Source organism: Poeciliopsis prolifica, unplaced genomic scaffold (assembly GCF_027474105.1).
Source record: "Poeciliopsis prolifica strain line A6 unplaced genomic scaffold, Auburn_PproV2 SCAFFOLD103, whole genome shotgun sequence".
NCBI classification, from domain to species: Eukaryota; Metazoa; Chordata; class Actinopteri; order Cyprinodontiformes; family Poeciliidae; genus Poeciliopsis; species Poeciliopsis prolifica.
In genome coordinates this window covers 510,660-527,500 of record NW_026562478.1, presented here as the reverse complement: position 1 = coordinate 527,500, position 16,841 = coordinate 510,660, and the positions used below count along the sequence as shown (strand labels likewise).

The 16,841-nt window shown below is 36.1% G+C and overlaps 4 protein-coding genes across 6 annotated transcripts in view; 3 read left to right on the top strand and 1 right to left on the bottom strand.

Moving 5' to 3' along the window:
* The window catches only part of LOC129354105 (hatching enzyme 1.2-like), a 10,106-nt gene extending 10,028 nt beyond the window's left edge, over nucleotides 1–78 (top strand). For both annotated transcript variants that reach the window (XM_055023598.1, XM_055023597.1), the window contains one exon: nucleotides 1–78. This exon is cut by the window's left edge and continues 219 nt beyond it. The gene's annotated coding sequence lies outside the window, so the exon portion shown is untranslated.
* Nucleotides 79–2,159: 2,081 nt separating this feature from the next.
* On the top strand, nucleotides 2,160–5,408 carry LOC129354107 (hatching enzyme 1.2-like). Its single transcript, XM_055023600.1, has 9 exons — nucleotides 2,160–2,267; nucleotides 2,460–2,490; nucleotides 2,566–2,607; nucleotides 3,153–3,290; nucleotides 3,372–3,492; nucleotides 4,075–4,253; nucleotides 4,355–4,436; nucleotides 5,122–5,246; nucleotides 5,339–5,408. Exons 1-9 carry the CDS (start codon nucleotides 2,214–2,216, stop codon nucleotides 5,353–5,355), a joined length of 789 nt encoding a protein of 262 aa, XP_054879575.1. The 5' UTR covers nucleotides 2,160–2,213; the 3' UTR covers nucleotides 5,356–5,408.
* Nucleotides 5,409–6,094: 686 nt separating this feature from the next.
* On the bottom strand, nucleotides 6,095–8,342 carry LOC129354097 (hatching enzyme 1.2-like). 2 transcript variants are annotated; one of them, XM_055023588.1, is made up of 9 exons: nucleotides 8,234–8,342; nucleotides 8,088–8,115; nucleotides 7,970–8,008; nucleotides 7,608–7,745; nucleotides 7,376–7,496; nucleotides 6,685–6,863; nucleotides 6,514–6,595; nucleotides 6,292–6,416; nucleotides 6,095–6,214 (listed from the first exon to the last, which is right to left on the bottom strand). In XM_055023588.1, exons 1-9 carry the CDS (start codon nucleotides 8,285–8,287, stop codon nucleotides 6,144–6,146), a joined length of 837 nt encoding a protein of 278 aa, XP_054879563.1. In that variant the 5' UTR covers nucleotides 8,288–8,342; the 3' UTR covers nucleotides 6,095–6,143. The 2 variants fall into 2 exon arrangements, with proteins under 2 accessions (XP_054879563.1, XP_054879564.1); XM_055023589.1 differs by having other exon boundaries at nucleotides 7,608–7,739.
* A 1,771-nt stretch (nucleotides 8,343–10,113) lies between these two features.
* Nucleotides 10,114–13,448, top strand: LOC129354073 (low choriolytic enzyme-like). The gene is made up of 8 exons (XM_055023565.1): nucleotides 10,114–10,167; nucleotides 10,450–10,468; nucleotides 10,818–10,958; nucleotides 11,071–11,191; nucleotides 12,150–12,328; nucleotides 12,995–13,076; nucleotides 13,172–13,336; nucleotides 13,391–13,448. Exons 1-8 carry the CDS (start codon nucleotides 10,114–10,116, stop codon nucleotides 13,446–13,448), a joined length of 819 nt encoding a protein of 272 aa, XP_054879540.1.
* Nucleotides 13,449–16,841: the final 3,393 nt, after the last annotated feature.

The following is a 16,841-nucleotide window of genomic DNA, read 5'->3' as shown; positions in this document are numbered from 1 at the left end:
ATGAGATCATAGTTTTGATTATAACTGTGTGTGCTTTTATTGATGTGCATATTACCTTCATTACAGAATTAAAAGCTTCTAGAGATGAATAAAATCAATTCATTATGGCTGGTTGTTTTTTAAACTGTCAGTTGAATAAAGTTCAGCATCTGTGTTGAAGTTTCGATTATTGACAGTTAAGAACTAACAAAGTAGACGTTTATATTCACTCTCTTATTCTGAAGTGGGTGAAGACTTTATGCAGCAATTTTTTAATCTCCAAAAACCTTTTCAAACAAGAAAACTACAAGAATAACATGAAAACACCGACAATGGAAAACAAGATATAAACACAAACTCAGTAAATAAGGGCATTGCAGAATATGTCAATTGAATTGATCACATTAGCATTAGCTTCTGCTAACTAAATGGGCCAGTCCATCACATAACAGCAAAGTTCACATGGATCACCAGAACCAAATGACTGAAATGATCAGGAAATCAGTGTCAATACTTCAGAATCTCTCAGTCAAACTAGGAAACCACGTCAAGGTCCAGAGGGACTTTCTGGTTCTGACTAATAAACACATGATGCCCAAACAAACCACAGGCGCTGCTGGTAGACAGGAGAGGGCAGCATGTTAGGAGCAGTGCAGGAAGAAAAAAGGAAGAAATTTCCACCAAATGTTTTTACAAAACTTTTCTTAGAAAATTCACAAAATCTTTAAGATTCTTCTAGCAAAATTTTAACTTTTCAAACTCACTTGTAGAATTTTTTTTTTTAGATTTCTTATAAAAATTTCAATTTTTCTAAAAAATTCCAAGTCTTTTTGTAGAAAATTTCTGAGGTTAATCTGAAGAATTTTTTTTTCTAGCACACTTTTGACTTTTCAAACTAGTCCTCGTTTTTTCTCTAGAAAATGTCTGCGATTATTCCCTAAACTTCTGAGTTTTTTTTGCCAGAAATTCACTCCTCCTTTATCTTCTAGAAAAGGAGGCCATTGTGTGCAGAATACCAAGAACTCAGAGAGAAAAGCAGAGGCGAGTCTGAGTGTCGGTGCTGAAACTGGAGAGATAACTGCAGTATATTTCATCATTGGAGACCTGCAGTCGTCTTCCCCCGGTCCTTTTATTGGACCACTTCAGATCAATGCAGAATGAAAGCTGCAGGTTCGGAGATTATCTGACTCAGTCATCTGGTTATCACAGTTTGATTTTTTGTCCAATTTCCTCAAAGCCTTATGCTTGTTCATTATTCCTGCTTCTAATGCATCAATTTTGAGGACAACCTGTCAAACGTACTGCTGGTTATTACCCCACTAGCATAAAGAAGAGATTTCTGAACTCTTCCTGAGCTAAAACATTAGTATTGTTGTTTCTAAATAAATATTAATTTGCTTTCTTTGCAGTGTTTGAAACAACTAGATCATTTTGGTTCATTTTGACCATTTCTCATTTTCTGCAAATAAACACTAAATTTTAGTTTGATATTTTAGAGACATGTCTGTAGTTCATAGAATAAAAGAACATGATCCATTTTACTCAAATATAAACCTATAAAAAGTAAAATAAAAGAAAATAATTATTTCATCTCATGACTGTTTCTAAAACTGGTTGAAATAATCTCTGTTTGTTCTTCTGCAATAATTTATATACGTCAGTAATAATGCAACGGTGAAGTTTGCCATCGGCGGCTTTGCTGAATTTTTATTCTCGTTATTTGTGGTCATTATTTGTGACAGGAAAGCTTCTTGTGGGGGTGGAAATGTTGCTTTAGGCGAATATGACCAAAACAAATCATCATTTTCTCTGGAACTGTCCAGTTTGTCTAAAAAAAGAGAGAATGAGACAGTTTTGGCCAATCAAGGAAATGAGACAGCAGATAAAACAAATCCCCTTAAACCAGGTTAGCTGGTGAGTAGGAGTGTATTTACAAAAACAATTGTGTAAAGTTAGGAAACATGTGATTGCAACAGATGAAACACTGAGTCACTAATGCTGCCATCATCTGCTGCATGTGTCAGTAACAGCATTACTAGTTTACTTCCTACTTTTGCTCTTCCTATCAGGCAACGATTTTGATTTATGATTGACCTTAAAAGGATCTTAAGACATTTTCTGATGGGTTTATAAACCGACAGGAGATGAAGATCAGCTCATTTCTCACTCTTGGTTCTTCAGACAAGCAGCTTTTGTTTCTTTACTTCAACATAAAACTCGTGAGGACCATCATCATGACTGCAGCTTTTATTTTCTTCTTCTTCCTCTCAGTGACGGATGTCTGTCTGGTAAGTTTGGGATTTCTGGTTTAATTTCCTCAGCTGACAGAGACCAAAAAAAAAAAACAAATATTGACAAACATACTTTCTACAAAATATATGTTTCTAATTATGGAATCGTAAAGAAAAGATTAAAGCTTATTAATCCACCAAAGGTTTGTTAACTGGCTCTTAATGTGTAAATTTGCGTTTGTGTTGCAGAGTGCTCCAGCTGAAATGAAAAATCAAACTGGTGAGTTGAAAACGAAGCTTTACTCATGTGAAACGTAAATATTTAAACTTAAAGATCTTCTGATTTCTCTTTCAGATGATTTCACAGACGACGACTCAAGGCCCAAAGTTGACTTAGGTAACTAAAACTTCAAAAAACACAAAATTAAACTCAGATAAACATTTAAAGAGAAAGCCAATAAAATTTCCAGCTCTGATAAATACATTTTAACTCAAGAAATTTGCTTCTGAACATTTCTGTCACTTGAAAACACAGAAGTAATTTTGTTCAGGATGACGAGTGCAAAGGCCCCATTTCCGCTTTCAGACTAACGGCAAAGAAAACATTAAATATTAGATAAAAATGCTTAAATTTCTTATAATGCTTTGATTTTATTAAGTTAAATTACATGTGTAGTTTGGATAGCTCTGAAATATCAAATTACAAAATGTTTGCATTGTTTTAAAATTGCTGTTTTTACATGAAGCAAATTTATCTTCAAATGATCAAATCGCTCAATTATGTGATCAATGGAAATGAAGAATGTCAGGAGTAAATCAAAAGGAAAAACTAATAAAGAAAAAAAAGAAAAAGTCACAGAAAGTGATTCTTTTTATTTTTACTTCAAATTTTCAATTGTACCAACATTTATGTTCATCTATTCTTTCTATTTTTTGCTGTAGAAAACCTGGTTCTCCACGGAGACGTTGCCGTGACAAACAGCGCTTTCAAGAACGCCGACCCGTGTACGGCCAGAGGCTGCATGTGGCCCAAGTCTGGCCGTTACGTCTACGTGCCTTACCAGATCGGCCCTGAGTTCTGTAAGCAGTTTTAGCTTTAATTTACAAACTAAATGTTTTTATTAAGCTATTTACTGGATGTAATTTTTCTGTTATTTGTAGCCCAGAATGAGAAGAACATCATCATCAGAGGCATGCAGAGCTTCACCCAGACCACATGCGTTCGATTTGTCCCAAAACGTTCTGCTGATCGAGATTACATCCGATTCTTTTCTAACGGAGGGTAGGAAACAAACATCACTGTTCCTTTAAACTATTTATTTAAACTCTGCCGCTGCGGGTGGAGGCGGCTCCATCCTCGGTTTCTGCTGTATTTCCATTGACCACAAAATGATGCAAACTGAAATTATGACAATAAATTTGGTGAATGGAAATAAGGCAATTTTGTATTTCGTAAACATTGGAAACACTTTTACCATAACACGAGTCCCGTGATCAACAAGGTGACGTTACTACTGGAGCAAACCACGAAGAAGAAGACAACAGGAAGTAGTTGGAGGACGATGTCGCAGCATGTTTTTGACGATATGAACAACCTTATTCACATGTGAATTTATTTGTGTCTTATTTAATATACACAAAAAATTATCAGATATTTGTGAGGAAACACAGCTTGTGTCTTGTTCACAAACCAAGTAACACTAATGACACAACGGTGCAAATTTCAAAATCTGAGAATTTTGTATTTTCAATATTTGTTGTTTTTGTTGCCCTCAGATTGTAATATTGAAACCTGAATGCAAAAAGATTTTTACATTCAGACTGATGAATAATGGCATATAAAAGTAAGAGCGTCTTTGTGCAGGTGTTGGTCCAACATCGGGCGTCAGCGCGGCGGACAGTACATCTCTCTGAACAGAAGAGGATGTGTGGATCACGCCACAGTGCAGCACGAGATTCTTCACGCTCTGGGTTTCCACCATGAGCAGGTCCGCTCCGACAGAGACAACTACGTCCGGATTCTCTTCAACAACATTCAGCAAAGTCAGTAGTTAAAGTTTTAACAGTTTATTAAAAATCGTAAAAAGCAATAATACTTTTAAATTCTGTAACTCTTTCAAAATTGTCTCCGGATTCATGAACAGGACAGAGGGGCAATTTCAGAAAAGTTCAGACGAACAACTTAGTAACTCCCTACGACTTTACCTCGGTCATGCATTACGGCAAGTGAGTATTGATGATTTAAATTGCATCCCTGTCTGTTAAAAGCGCTATTTAAAAACAAATATCAAGTACGAAGATATTTCAACTTTTAAGATTTCTTCTTTTAAGTTAGATTAGGTTTCTCTTGACAGGGTTTTCAGGTGCAACATGCAGATACATGATGCACGATGCATCATGGATCTGATGCATCATTATATATGATGCATCATGTATCTGATGCATCATGTAAACATAAACCAGTCTGTCTGTTTTCCTCTCCATCGTTACCAAAACCTCAAGATGATTCAACTCTTCAGCTGTTTCACAGTTTTTGATCAAAGTGTAAAAACTATCAGGTTTTAGTTTTGTTTGATTGCTAAAAGGACTAAATCTTATTTACATTAAAGGAAATTAAAAACTTACTCATGCCTCTATGTATTTGACAATATTTGAATAATACTTTTAAAACCGATAACCTGTAAATCTCAGATTCCACAATTTCATTTGAGGCTGAGTTTATCTTTTAAATCCCATTTAAAAACTGACTTTTTTACATTGATTTAACTCAAACATATTTTTTAATGTAGCTTTGTCTCCCTGTTCAGACAGTTTTTCTTGTGTTTATTTTAGTTTGCTCATTTTGTTGAACCATCATCCTTTCGTTGTTTTTTTGTGGTCTTACTTTGCATCTGCTCCTGTTTTCTGTAAGATACGACTTCTCCAGTAACGGTCGGCCAACCATCGAAGCAAAATCAAATCCTAACCAGAGGTTTGGAAACGCCCGTCAAATGAGCGCCAATGACATCCGTCGAGTCAACAGGCTTTACAAATGCGGTAAGTTAAAAAAAGAGAAGAAGCCAGTGTGCATTCTCCTTATTTGTTGTTCTTGTTTCTTTATGAACATGATTTCTTCCCGTTTGACCCAGATACTTCTCGCTACTGAAACTCAGCGTCTCGAAGCACCAAATATGGAGCCACACTCCTGCCAAGTTTAAGAAGAAAATAATTTTAAAAGTCTGTTTTTTCGCATTCACATTTTCATCAAAAAAACTATGGGAGGCTTTTTAAAATAATAGCATATTGTAGATCCACAGTTTTTCTGTTTTAATGTATTTCTTTGTTCTCTTGTAAAAAGGAATAATAAAATTTTGCATCACAACTCTAAAGCTCTTTAATTGCTTTTTTAAAATATATGATTGTTTAAAATTACTCTATAAACGTCTCTAAAAGGTGTCAATATTAAAGTGGTATTTTCAAGATTTTAATAATGTAGAACAAATAAAAATGACGTCAGCGGTAAAAGGTGACTGGACCTTCCTCCAACAATTGATCATATTTAAAAACTAAAAGTGTTTCTGCAGCAACGACAGCATTTTTGGAACAGACAGCAGGTCAAAGTCTAGTCAGTATGACACTTTAAATAAATGTAAACCACGGAAATGATGCATATGCTTTGGCTTTAATAGTAATTTGTACAGAATAAATGATATGAAGGAAATGTGAACAATATTTAGTTTTCTTTCAACATCTAACACATTAATTAAATTGAACTTTTTATTTGTTTGTTTTTTTAACATAGAAATAAAGTGAACTTTTTTCTTTCTGTTTCCTGCATGAGGCGAACCAAAGAAACAAGGGAAATGCATGCATGAGCATGCTAGTTTATGAGTCAGTTTTTTATAACCAGGGTAAATGTGACATATTTCTCTGATTGCATGTCGTTTATGTCGTCTAGAAGGGAAGTTGTTGATTTTTAGGACGTTTGGGCCTGGAGGCCGACTTCTTCAGCCCAGAATATCCAGCTGAGGGAACAAACAGAACCGGGTCATTAGCATGTTTGGATGTCAACAGATTCATTTATGCATTATGGTTTACTCACTGCATCCATAGAGTAGGTTAATGCGGATGATGTCATTGGCACTCATTTCCTTTGAGTTTCCAAATTTAAGGTTTGGATTACACCTGGCAACGATGGTTGGTTTTCCATTTTTAGAGAAGGCGTCACTGAAAATAAGTCATTCAGTTATTATTGGCAATTATCAAAGTAGTTTACTGCTTCACATCACAAAGCAGGAAAAAATAAGTTAATTAAAAAACTCACTTCCTGTACTCCATGACAGAAGTGAAGTCATAAGGAGTCCCCAAGTTGTTCGTCTGCTTCTTTTCAAAAGCAAATTTAAAATCTATACCAGAATTCAGAGCAGAGGAAAACCTTTACGCATCATTTCTACAGACATGTGAGTCAATTTGCAGCTTTTCCTTGTGAACTGACTGGGTTCGATGTTGTCAAAGAGGATCCTGACGTATTTGTCTCGGTCGGACCGGACCTGCTCATGGTTGAAGCCAAGAGCATGAAGAATCTCATGCTGTACAACACTGTTGTGCACGCAGCCTGGTTTCTCCAGGGACAAGTACTGTCCCCCATCCCGACGGCCCACATAGGACCAGCACCTAAATGTCAAAGCACAAAATATCTGCAGTGGCACAAGGTTTGGTACAAACTGTCAAGGTTTGGTACAAACTGTCAAGGTTTGGTACCATCAGAGAAGGCGGAACATCACAATCAAATCACACATGTAAAAGTTCATCGTAGCAAAAGTTCCTCTAAAAGTACATTTTTAAAATAAAGTTACCAAATAATTGTAACCAGTTGCTTCATGGCTCTAAAACAAATCACGTCTTAAATACATGAAGTTTTAATTCTTGATAAGAAAAATCTTTAAAAAATTAAAAATGTAAGGTGCAGTATTGGCCCGGAAGTTTCTATTATTAAGTGTGTGTGTGTGTGTGTGTGTGTGTGTGTGTGTGGGGGTGTGTGTGTGTGGGTGTGCGTGTGGGGGGGTGTGCGTGTGTGTGCGTGTGCATGTGTGTGTGTGTGTGTGTGGGTGTGGGCGTGTGTGTGGGTGTGTGTGTGTGGGCGTGTGTGCGTGTGTGTGTGTGTGTGTGTGTGTGTGTGTTCCCACCCATCCTTTGACTCGATGTAGATGTGATCACGATCCCCGGGTTTCCACGGGACGAGGCGGATGCAGGTGGATTGGTTGAAGCCCTGCAGTCCTCTGATGATGACGTCACGCTCCTCCTGAGCTACAGACCAGTGGGAAACGTGGAACTTTGAGTAAAGTTACATGATAACAAAAAAAAAAGCTAATTATATGTCAGCTTTCATGAGTCTAAGGTGAAACCAAAGATTCTTACAGAAAGTTTCAGAGATGTAATACGGCACGTAAACGTAGCGTCCTGATTTTGGCCACTTGCAGCCTGTGTCGGTGCATTTATCTGCATTCCTGCTCAAAGTGTTCGGCACGGCGATGTCACCCTGCAGCACAGCTGTTTCTGCAACACAGCAGAAAGAAAATGCAACACACTGTATGGGGAAGTGTGAATGGTCTCCACTGTGTCTGCTTGTTGTGAAAAATGTGTCTTTTTAGTTGCAACATGTACTATTAAATAAAACCAAACCACAAATTAACAAATTTGACTAAGCAAGTGTTTGCACCTGCAATTTGGTTCCTTTTATTGTGACTATTTTGACTTTCTGTTTTGAAAAATTGTCTTACTCAAGTCAGCTTTGGGTCTTGGAACGATTTCAGGATAATCTGGATAGAAACAAGTAAAAAACAGATTTAAAGATTTAAAGATCAATGAATCAAATGTTAGGGATATCACTCCACTCACCACTTTCATAATCGTCAACCGGTGCATTCTGCAACACAAACAGAAACAATTTCAACAAATGCAAACTTTAAAACAACCAAACAGATTAAAAGTTCCTAAATGTTTTTGGTTGCATCAAATTTTAAACATTGCAGAGTTAAACTCACCAAAGTGACATCCGCCACTGCGAAGATGAGGATGAAGAGCAGAGCTGGAGTCATGACTCTGACAGCCAACGCTTCAGCAGTGATGGAAGAGAAGCTGCAGTTTAAAAGAGCAGAAGTCTGAAACTGTGCAGCCAATGCTCAGCTCTCCTGCTTATAAGACCTTCACTCAAATCAAACACGGACCATTTAAGGCCAGTCAGTCTGTGCCTTTATTTCTGATAGGCTGAGTTAAAACCCACAACATGTAGTTGCTGTTGCAAGAATCTTGCCCGTATGTGATTTCACCTTTACCCTTTATATGACGTTTTACAGCAGCAAAAAACTTTCTCTGTCCTTACAGTCCAGACTTCTGTACTTTCCAGGTTATTTGTCTCTATGCACAACTCAAAGTCACATTTTAATGTCAGACAAATAAAAGCATTTCTTCTAAAACAAAGAAAATTGTCCATAACTACTGTAGGTAAAGTTCAGAACGTGTTTGTTTTGTGCAGTAATAGCAGAATGCATCATGGCATCTGAAACATTTCTGCCAAGAAGTTAAAAGTCGGCCATGTTGTTTCCATCACCACCAAACAGAAAGTTGATTCAGCTCCTGCATGAATTGTCTCATTTCATATTTTAAATGGCTCCAGTTGACACTGTCTATGAGTTGTTGGTCAATATGGATAAAATTAATTGAACTGTTGGAGTTTTAACCATTTTTATTTAGTTCTTTATTCATTTGCAGCTTCCTGTTTTCGGTGACGGTTCTATGGAAGCCGCACAGAAGGAAATACATTTAGAAATACATGAAGAAACAAAATTACTTAGTAAAAGAACTGCTTCAAAAATACCCAGGAAGAGTAGAAATGTTGTAAGTTTATACACTGACTTTGCTCATGTCTGTGACAAACACAAACAATTTAAACATTCATTCATTTTGCAGGTTTAAATGTAAGATCTGATACATGCACAGAATAAATTCATTGTGTAGGGAGTCCACAGCGCTGCGTCTGCTCCGGCTTCCTCAGAAACTGTACTGTACCTCGTTACAATTTAATTTCAGACACAAAACCACGAATATTTATTTTTTGAAAGCATTTTGTACATTTTGAAAATGGATGTTTTTATTTTTTAACATTTTTTATACATATTATTTCGAGTGAAATCACGTTTTACTTTACTGAGATTACATTAAGCAGTCACAGTGATCCTGTATTAACATAACCAAGACTTTATTTTGGATGTTCTGTTTTTTTTGTCTTTTTTAGAATGATTTAAATTCATTCACACAGCTTTAATGGAATTCAGTTATAGTTGATTTTAACCCTCTGATAAACTATTCGCTTCTACCTGTGACAGAACAATCCGCTGCAAACTGTAAAACCCATTCCTTGATTCCTTGATTACTTTATTCCTTGATTCATTGATCCTTGAGGGTGGTGTCCATTTTTATTTTCCGAAATTATCTGAAAGGATTAACTTTTAAGATAATGCTCATATGTTTTTATTTTGTCCTGATTCAGAAATATTGCATTGAACAGAACCTTATTGTACAGTTTCCTTGTATTCGTTTGCAGGTCATTTAAAGGGGAAGCCATGCATGGCCATACATGGCCATGGTCATGGCCTGTGAAAACCCAAACGGTCGAGTTCAGCCACTCCCTGTGAGCTGCATAAAAACGGAGACGAGGCGAACCTGAACTCCATCCTGCATCAAACTCCTGCAGCATCTGGAAGGTTCTCAGCTTCTTCCTCCTCACAGCATGATGATGTCACTCAGCTGATAGTTCATTTAAACTTGCTTTTTGCATTTTCCTTATTTTGGATGCATGTGTGTAGCTTTGCACATCTTTGCAGATGAATTCCTGTCTGTGTTTTGACTTCAGGTCATCTTCATCATGATTCCTGCCGTCCTCTTCCTCCTTTTGCTCTCAGTGACGAATGTCCTGCTGGTGAGTTTGAAATAAAGGGGTAAACTTGGCCTTTAATGAGATAAAGTTGAACTCTGCTGCAACTTTACTCTTGTAATTCTTGAATTAAAGACGGAGTTAAAATAAACTATCATCTGAAACTGTGAAAAAATATTGTAAATTTGGTAAAAGAGAAATCCAGGGTGAAAAACAGAAATCTTCTGCTTTTAGAAGAAAAACTGTTAAAATTAACCATGAAAATCATTTTTAGCAGAAAAATTAACATCATTTTTATTTTTTTTATCTTTTTATTTTTGTTTACAGACCTCACCACTTGAATCTGGTGAGTTAAACAAAATCTGCATAGAAATGATAAAAATGTTTAAATAACGTCATTATTTTTTTCTTTTTTCAGGGGCATCATGTCTTTATAAATGATGAAGAGAAAGAAAGTTTTAGTGTTGCTAAAAGACCAATGTGCAACAGTTATTAACAGAATATTCATAATTTAAAGAAACATTCTGATGAAGTCATTGAGAATTGTGGCAAGTTGCCCGAGACTCAGGTTGCATTATTTACGTCCTTATTTCCATTAGTTGTTGCTTGGGCTTGTTTAGAGAGACAATGCTCAATGAAATCAGCCATTATTTTAGTATTGATGTTGATTTTGGGGTGTTATGTTTGATTTGCAGTAGAAACCCCCGAGCTGCTCGATGACATCGCCGTCCCCGACACTCGGACCAGGAATGCTGACCCCTGCACCGCCAGAGGCTGCAAGTGGCCCAAATCCGGACGCTTTGTGAATGTTCCCTACGAGATCGCCTCTGACTTCTGTGAGCAAAACCGGCTGGATGATTATTTACATGAAGCAAACAATGTTGCCTTAATATTGATTTTATTTAACTGAAACTTGTTAAGTATTCTACTGACTCAACGTATCTGTAACTACGAAACAACGCAAGTGCATCACTGATGGCCTAAAGAGCTTCCATGGATGCACCTGCATTCGGTTTGTCCCAAAGAGGTCCTATCATCGCGATTACATCCGTTTCTTTTCAGGCAACGGGTATGAACACACACACACACCTACACACACTACACACACACACACACACACACACACACACACACACCCCCACACACACCTACACACACACACACACACACACACACACACACACACACACACACGCATTCAAATCCATGCAATTCTGTGCAAACTGTGGACTTTGTTTTAACTGCCATTTATTTTAGTAGCTGTATTTCTGCCTAAACCAGGCATTTTTCCTAACCCTAATCTTTGCTGGTCTATTCCTAAACCTAATTTTAGCCCAAACTTAATTCACTCCATACCTCTAATTGTGGCTTTTCTGCTAAAAACAAAGCATGTTTAACACGTTTAGTGTTTTTATCAACTTTGCAAAAATTCCTCATAATGAGCATTGATGAGGAAACAGTAAAAATAAAATCAGCACCAGCACACCTCAACCGACTGGGGATTTAAGAATACACAGCATACACTGCAAAAACCAAATGTTTATTTCCAATATTCGATATCTTAGTACAACTGAAAAACAACCAAAATAACTTAGAAATGACTTTTCAGCATGAGGCTTGTTTTCGGTAAATAATGATGAAATAGTGCTTGATCCACTGGCAGATTATTTCACTTGTAATGTGAAAAATGTTTGGTTTGAAGTGAAATAGTAAGCCAAAGGAAATAAAACTTTAACAATATTAAACAATAATTTACTAAAACAAGCTCCTTCGTCATGCTGAAAAGTTCATTTTTCTTATTTCACGTGTACCAAACACAGAGACGCACTGGTCCAGGAAAACGCTCTGTGAGAAAAGCTCCTTTAGTTGCTTCATGGAGGAGAGAAACACAAAACAGGAAGTCGCAGCCAAGAGCAGCACAACCACAAATAATCACACGAGAAACAATAATTCAACTTTTATTGGGTCCCAGCCTGAGAATGTCATTATTTCCTAAAGATATGTTTAAAGTACTGTCTATATTCCAGGTGTTGGTCCTATATTGGACGTCAGGACGGAGGACAGTTGATCTCTCTGCAGAAAAGCGGCTGCCTGTCTCGGTCCACAGTGCAGCACGAGGTTCTTCACGCTCTGGGCTTCAACCATGAGCAGGTCCGCTCCGACAGAGACAAATACGTTTGGATTCAGTACCAGAACATCATCGAAGGTAAGATTGAAGACAAAAGAATCAATTTCATTGTTCAGTTCTTCACTTACACAGATAAAAATAAAAGCTTTAGCAAATCTATATCTGTAAAACTTTATTCAGAGTTACATTCCCACAAAAAGTTTCAAAAGTTTGTGTAGAAATTATTAGATGTGTAAATAAAATAGTGATGCAAACAGAATCAGCAGGATCCCTTCACCTTGAAGAGCCGTTCAAATGGTTCATTATAAAAATGTACATATTTCTATAAATGAGAGATTTTATCCCTGATATATTTTAGATTTTCAGGAACCTGACATGTGAGGATGAAGTTCACAAAACATTTTATTCAACTGGGTCAAATAAAAGGAATATTTTTGCTCAAAATGTGCAAAATAGAACCGGTCAGTTTAGCAGAAAATGTGTACATGTATATTTTGATAATATTAAGTATATAGCATAAAAATATAAACATTAAATACCCAAGAAGTTCATTCTTATGGGTTTTATGTGAATTAATAGCATTTTAGTTCTATTTTTAATATAGAAACTAAATAAAATATCAAACAGAAGATAAAAAAAAAAACTACACTTGATTCACTACTTTAACTTTAACAACAGTCACTTCACCATAAGTTTAACTCACAACTGTGACTGAATGTTTCTCTGTCTTGAATCCCTGGATAGGAGAGAAGCACAACTTTAACATAAAGCAAACCAACAACCTGGGGACTCCATACGACTTCAAGTCTGTCATGCAATACTCCAAGTGAGTCTTTATGAGCGTGCAGGAATAAAGTATAAAGTTTGCTCTGCTTCATTATCTTCACTGTATTTGTTTTTTTGTTTGTTTTGTTTTTAAAGCAAAGCCTTCTCCAAAAATGGGAAACCAACCATCGTTGCCAAATGCAACCCAAAGCTGAAGTTTGGACACGCCGAAAAAATGAGCGTCAACGACATCGCCCGCGTCAACCGGCTTTACCAATGCTGTAAGGAAAAACAACAAATATATATGATAAACAACTCTCTGTCTAGATCAAATTACTTATCATTTTTTTATTTTTTCTTGTTGTTTTTACCCAGAACTCCTCAGACTGAAGAGGTCGGCCTCCTGCTGCTGCTGCTGCTGCTGCTGATCTGAGGCCTCACACCAAAAACCTGAGCTGGCAGGAATATATAATATTCTTCTGTCCTTTTCTTTAAATGAACAAGTGGAAATCATTTTCCTGTCTGGTTTTGGAAAAGTTTTGTGTCACCAGGTGGATCAAAATTTTGTTGCATGTTGGCCTTAGAAACAAACAGAAAGCATATATACTGTCTATAATCGCCACATTTATTTCCCTGCTTTTATGTTTTTGCTTTGATCATCAGAGAATATAATTAATTTGCATAATAAAGAAGCATATTTCAAAGAAAAGATTACAGTGGATTTATTGTTTGGATTTTTGCTTGAAATAGAGGATTAGAGGCTCTGAAAAAAAAAATTTTCAGAGCCTCTGAAAAAACAAAAAAAAAATTTCAGAGGCTCTGAAAATATACAATATTTAGAACATATATTTTCACACACACACAAATATATGAGTAAATATGTATATTTACTTCAGTGAATGATCATAGTTGAATGACAGTCAAAACACTCATACAGACACTGATTGTACTTATTTACCAATTTAAAAGTAAAGAAAGTTCAACATGTTAATTGTACTCAGGTACAAAAGTGCAAAATATTCAACAAATATTTGGCAACAGTGGAAAAATATTTATTTTAAATAAAATGATAAAAATCCTACCTCTTGGTTTAATCAGATCTGCTTTATCATCTTTTCATTGGATTGCACAAGTTTAGGTTAAATTAAAAATGTAGTTGATGATTTTTCATTTAGCTGATTTTGCTCATTTTACAGCACATTTTGCCTCAAAAATATGTATTATTTAATCTTTCTGTAAAATGTATCACATCAAATATCAATAGTGTGGGGATATTAAAATAAATATCCCCACCGATCCCTTCACAGAAAATGATTTCAACACAACATTTTTTTTAAATGTGCTTCTTTATTTGGTAAATGAATGAATATTGCTGCAGAAGTGAGCGCTGCAAAGCAGAATTTAATTTTTTCCTGTAACATTTCTTTCAGTAATTAATTTAAGTCATTGAGTCACTTAAATACCAAAGCAAATTCACAAAAGCGACATGATTTTTTTATGCAGCTTCTGGAGGCCGACGTCTTCAAACCATAAATTTCTGATTGACAAGAAAGCAAAGATGAAAAATGATAAGTAATTTGATCTAGACAGAGAGTTGTTTATCATATATATTTGTTGTTTTTCCTTACAGCATTGAACCGGTTGATGCAGGCGATGTCGTTGACGCTCATTTTTTCGGCGTGTCCAAACTTCAGCTTTGGGTTGCATTTGGCAACGATGGTTGGTTTCCCATTTTTGGAGAAGACTTTGCATAAAATATACAGTGAAGAATGTTTTAGTCATCTAAATCTAATTTCCTTATAAGGTCAATAATTTGCTTTCTTTTTAAAAATGTCTCATAACCAAGACAAGTGGGAAGTGTTGCATTAATAGAGTTTTTTATCATTTTGTATAGATTTAATGCAACTTCCTCTTTAAGCAACAAACAGCAAATGAATACAAGGAAACTTCAAAACAGTTCAAAAGAAAGCAGAAGATCCTGTTCAATGCAATATTTCTAATAACTTATGTGTTGCATTTTTTTCATCTGGTCTTATTTATGTAACACTTTTCAATAGTTTCATTGTATTTCTTACTGACAATACAGTAAAAAAAGAGAAAAAACTAATTAAATCCTTTCTGTGGTAAAATCACACATTCTGCTCGCCACGATAATTTTTCACCGCTCATAAAGTGAACAGTGGGTATTACAGTAGCATTTTAAAAGTAAATCCATTCAAATTATCTTTGAAAACATTTGCTTATTAACTCAGCAAATGTTTTCATTTTATTTTGATTCTGTTCCTTTTTTTAGGGTCATTTAAAGAAGCTCACACAGAGAAGCTGATTTTATCTTTTGGGGGAACTTGGTTTGCTTTTCTTAGCCTGTGCTAACCTTATTACCACAAAGCACGTTTTCATCCCTAGGTGCATGAGGACAGAAGCAGCATCAACTCCCAGAACATCACAGACTCTTGGTTTCTGTAGATGAGAGAAGAGATGTTCATGTTAAAGCCACTGCAGCAAAATGCAGAAGGAGAAATTGGAAAATAATGTTGCAAGATTAAGCTTCTTCTTTTCAATCAGGTTGAGTTCTGGTCTTGAAACACACTGATTAAATTTTAGTTTTCTGTATTCTGGATTATATTTCTATTAATTTGCTCCGAGTTCGGCACCAGGTTTCAGGTGTCTGGCTCAACAAAAAGTATATTTCACTGACGTTTTGCTGATGTATCAGCATAAAGTACTGCATAGTTGTAAAAAAAAAAAAAGCAACAATAATGGCTACCTCCTTCTAAACATGTATGTTCATATTATGCAGGTTTTTCTACTTCCAAATATTTCTTGTGTGCCTGTGAACGTGACGGACGAGCGACAGCGATGGACAGCGAAGTCGCTTCTCATGGTCTACTCTCAGTTTCTTTTTAAAAACAAAAAACAATTTTGTTGTCGTTCAAGCTGTGCTAAAAGGAGTTAGCCAATCAACAAAGCTAAAATAGCATCTCAATGCTGAAGACATAGCAGCAGCATTGATGTTAGCATCCATAGTCCTCATTCACAAAGAAGCTTCATGAATGATCAGGGATTCCTGAAACACTGGAATGGGTGGAATAGCACTTTGCATTAATCTGATAGTTAAACAATCTAAATAACACATAAAAAACAATATTTATCTCATTAAATAATTTAGCAGCAAAAATGGTTTTTGAATGAAAAATTTTGTTTTTTGATTAAAATGCAACATATTACAGACCCTGCAATTAATTCAAATAAAAATTTTAGTTGAGTCCCGACTCTACGATCTCAAACCGAGACGGTTTAACATGAAGAAACGCCCAGCAGAAGCAGAGCCTGAGGGTTCAGACGGCGCCCATCTGATAGCAGATGGTTGGGTTGTGGTTACCAACTCTGGAAATGAAACTGAAACTAACTGGGTACTGACTGCTAGTCCACCATTATCTAATGATGACCTCATCCAGCTCAGTATCTAATTGTTGGGAAATACATGATAGTTTGGACACAGAATAAACTTCCTTCTTTCAGTGATGCTGAGAAAAAAGCTCTATGGATTTGTTACTTCAGGGTTAGATCACTGTAATTCTTTACTACCAGAAAGTTGACAAAAAAAGGCTTCAGCTGATCCAAAACGCTGCAGCAAAAGCTGACGGAAATCAAAAAGGGAGAAAATATTTCTGCTGCTCCAGCTTCTGCTTAGTGGCTCTGTGTTAAATTCAGAATTTAAGGTTCTCCAACCAGATATTTGCATACACTAACTAAGGAGACATTTTGTCCTCACCGTCTGCAGTTAAATTAGACCAAACGTTTTCTGATTCAGCGTAAGTTTTTG

Coding starts and splice junctions, on each gene's coding strand:
- LOC129354097 (XM_055023588.1), bottom strand. CDS start 8,287: ATGACTCCAGCTCTGCTCTTCATCCTCATCTTCGCAGTGGCGGATGTC. Junction 7,497..7,607: donor TTACATCTCTGAAACTTTCT/GTAAGAATCTTT, acceptor ACTGGTCTGTAG/CTCAGGAGGAGCGTGACGTC. Junction 6,864..7,375: donor TACATCGAGTCAAAGGATGG/GTGGGAACACAC, acceptor TTTGACATTTAG/GTGCTGGTCCTATGTGGGCC.
- LOC129354073 (XM_055023565.1), top strand. CDS start 10,114: ATGATTCCTGCCGTCCTCTTCCTCCTTTTGCTCTCAGTGACGAATGTC. Junction 11,192..12,149: donor CGTTTCTTTTCAGGCAACGG/GTATGAACACAC, acceptor TCTATATTCCAG/GTGTTGGTCCTATATTGGAC. Junction 13,337..13,390: donor TATATGATAAACAACTCTCT/GTCTAGATCAAA, acceptor GTTTTTACCCAG/AACTCCTCAGACTGAAGAGG.
- LOC129354107 (XM_055023600.1), top strand. CDS start 2,214: ATGACTGCAGCTTTTATTTTCTTCTTCTTCCTCTCAGTGACGGATGTC. Junction 2,491..2,565: donor TGAAATGAAAAATCAAACTG/GTGAGTTGAAAA, acceptor TTTCTCTTTCAG/ATGATTTCACAGACGACGAC. Junction 3,291..3,371: donor CCAGATCGGCCCTGAGTTCT/GTAAGCAGTTTT, acceptor TGTTATTTGTAG/CCCAGAATGAGAAGAACATC.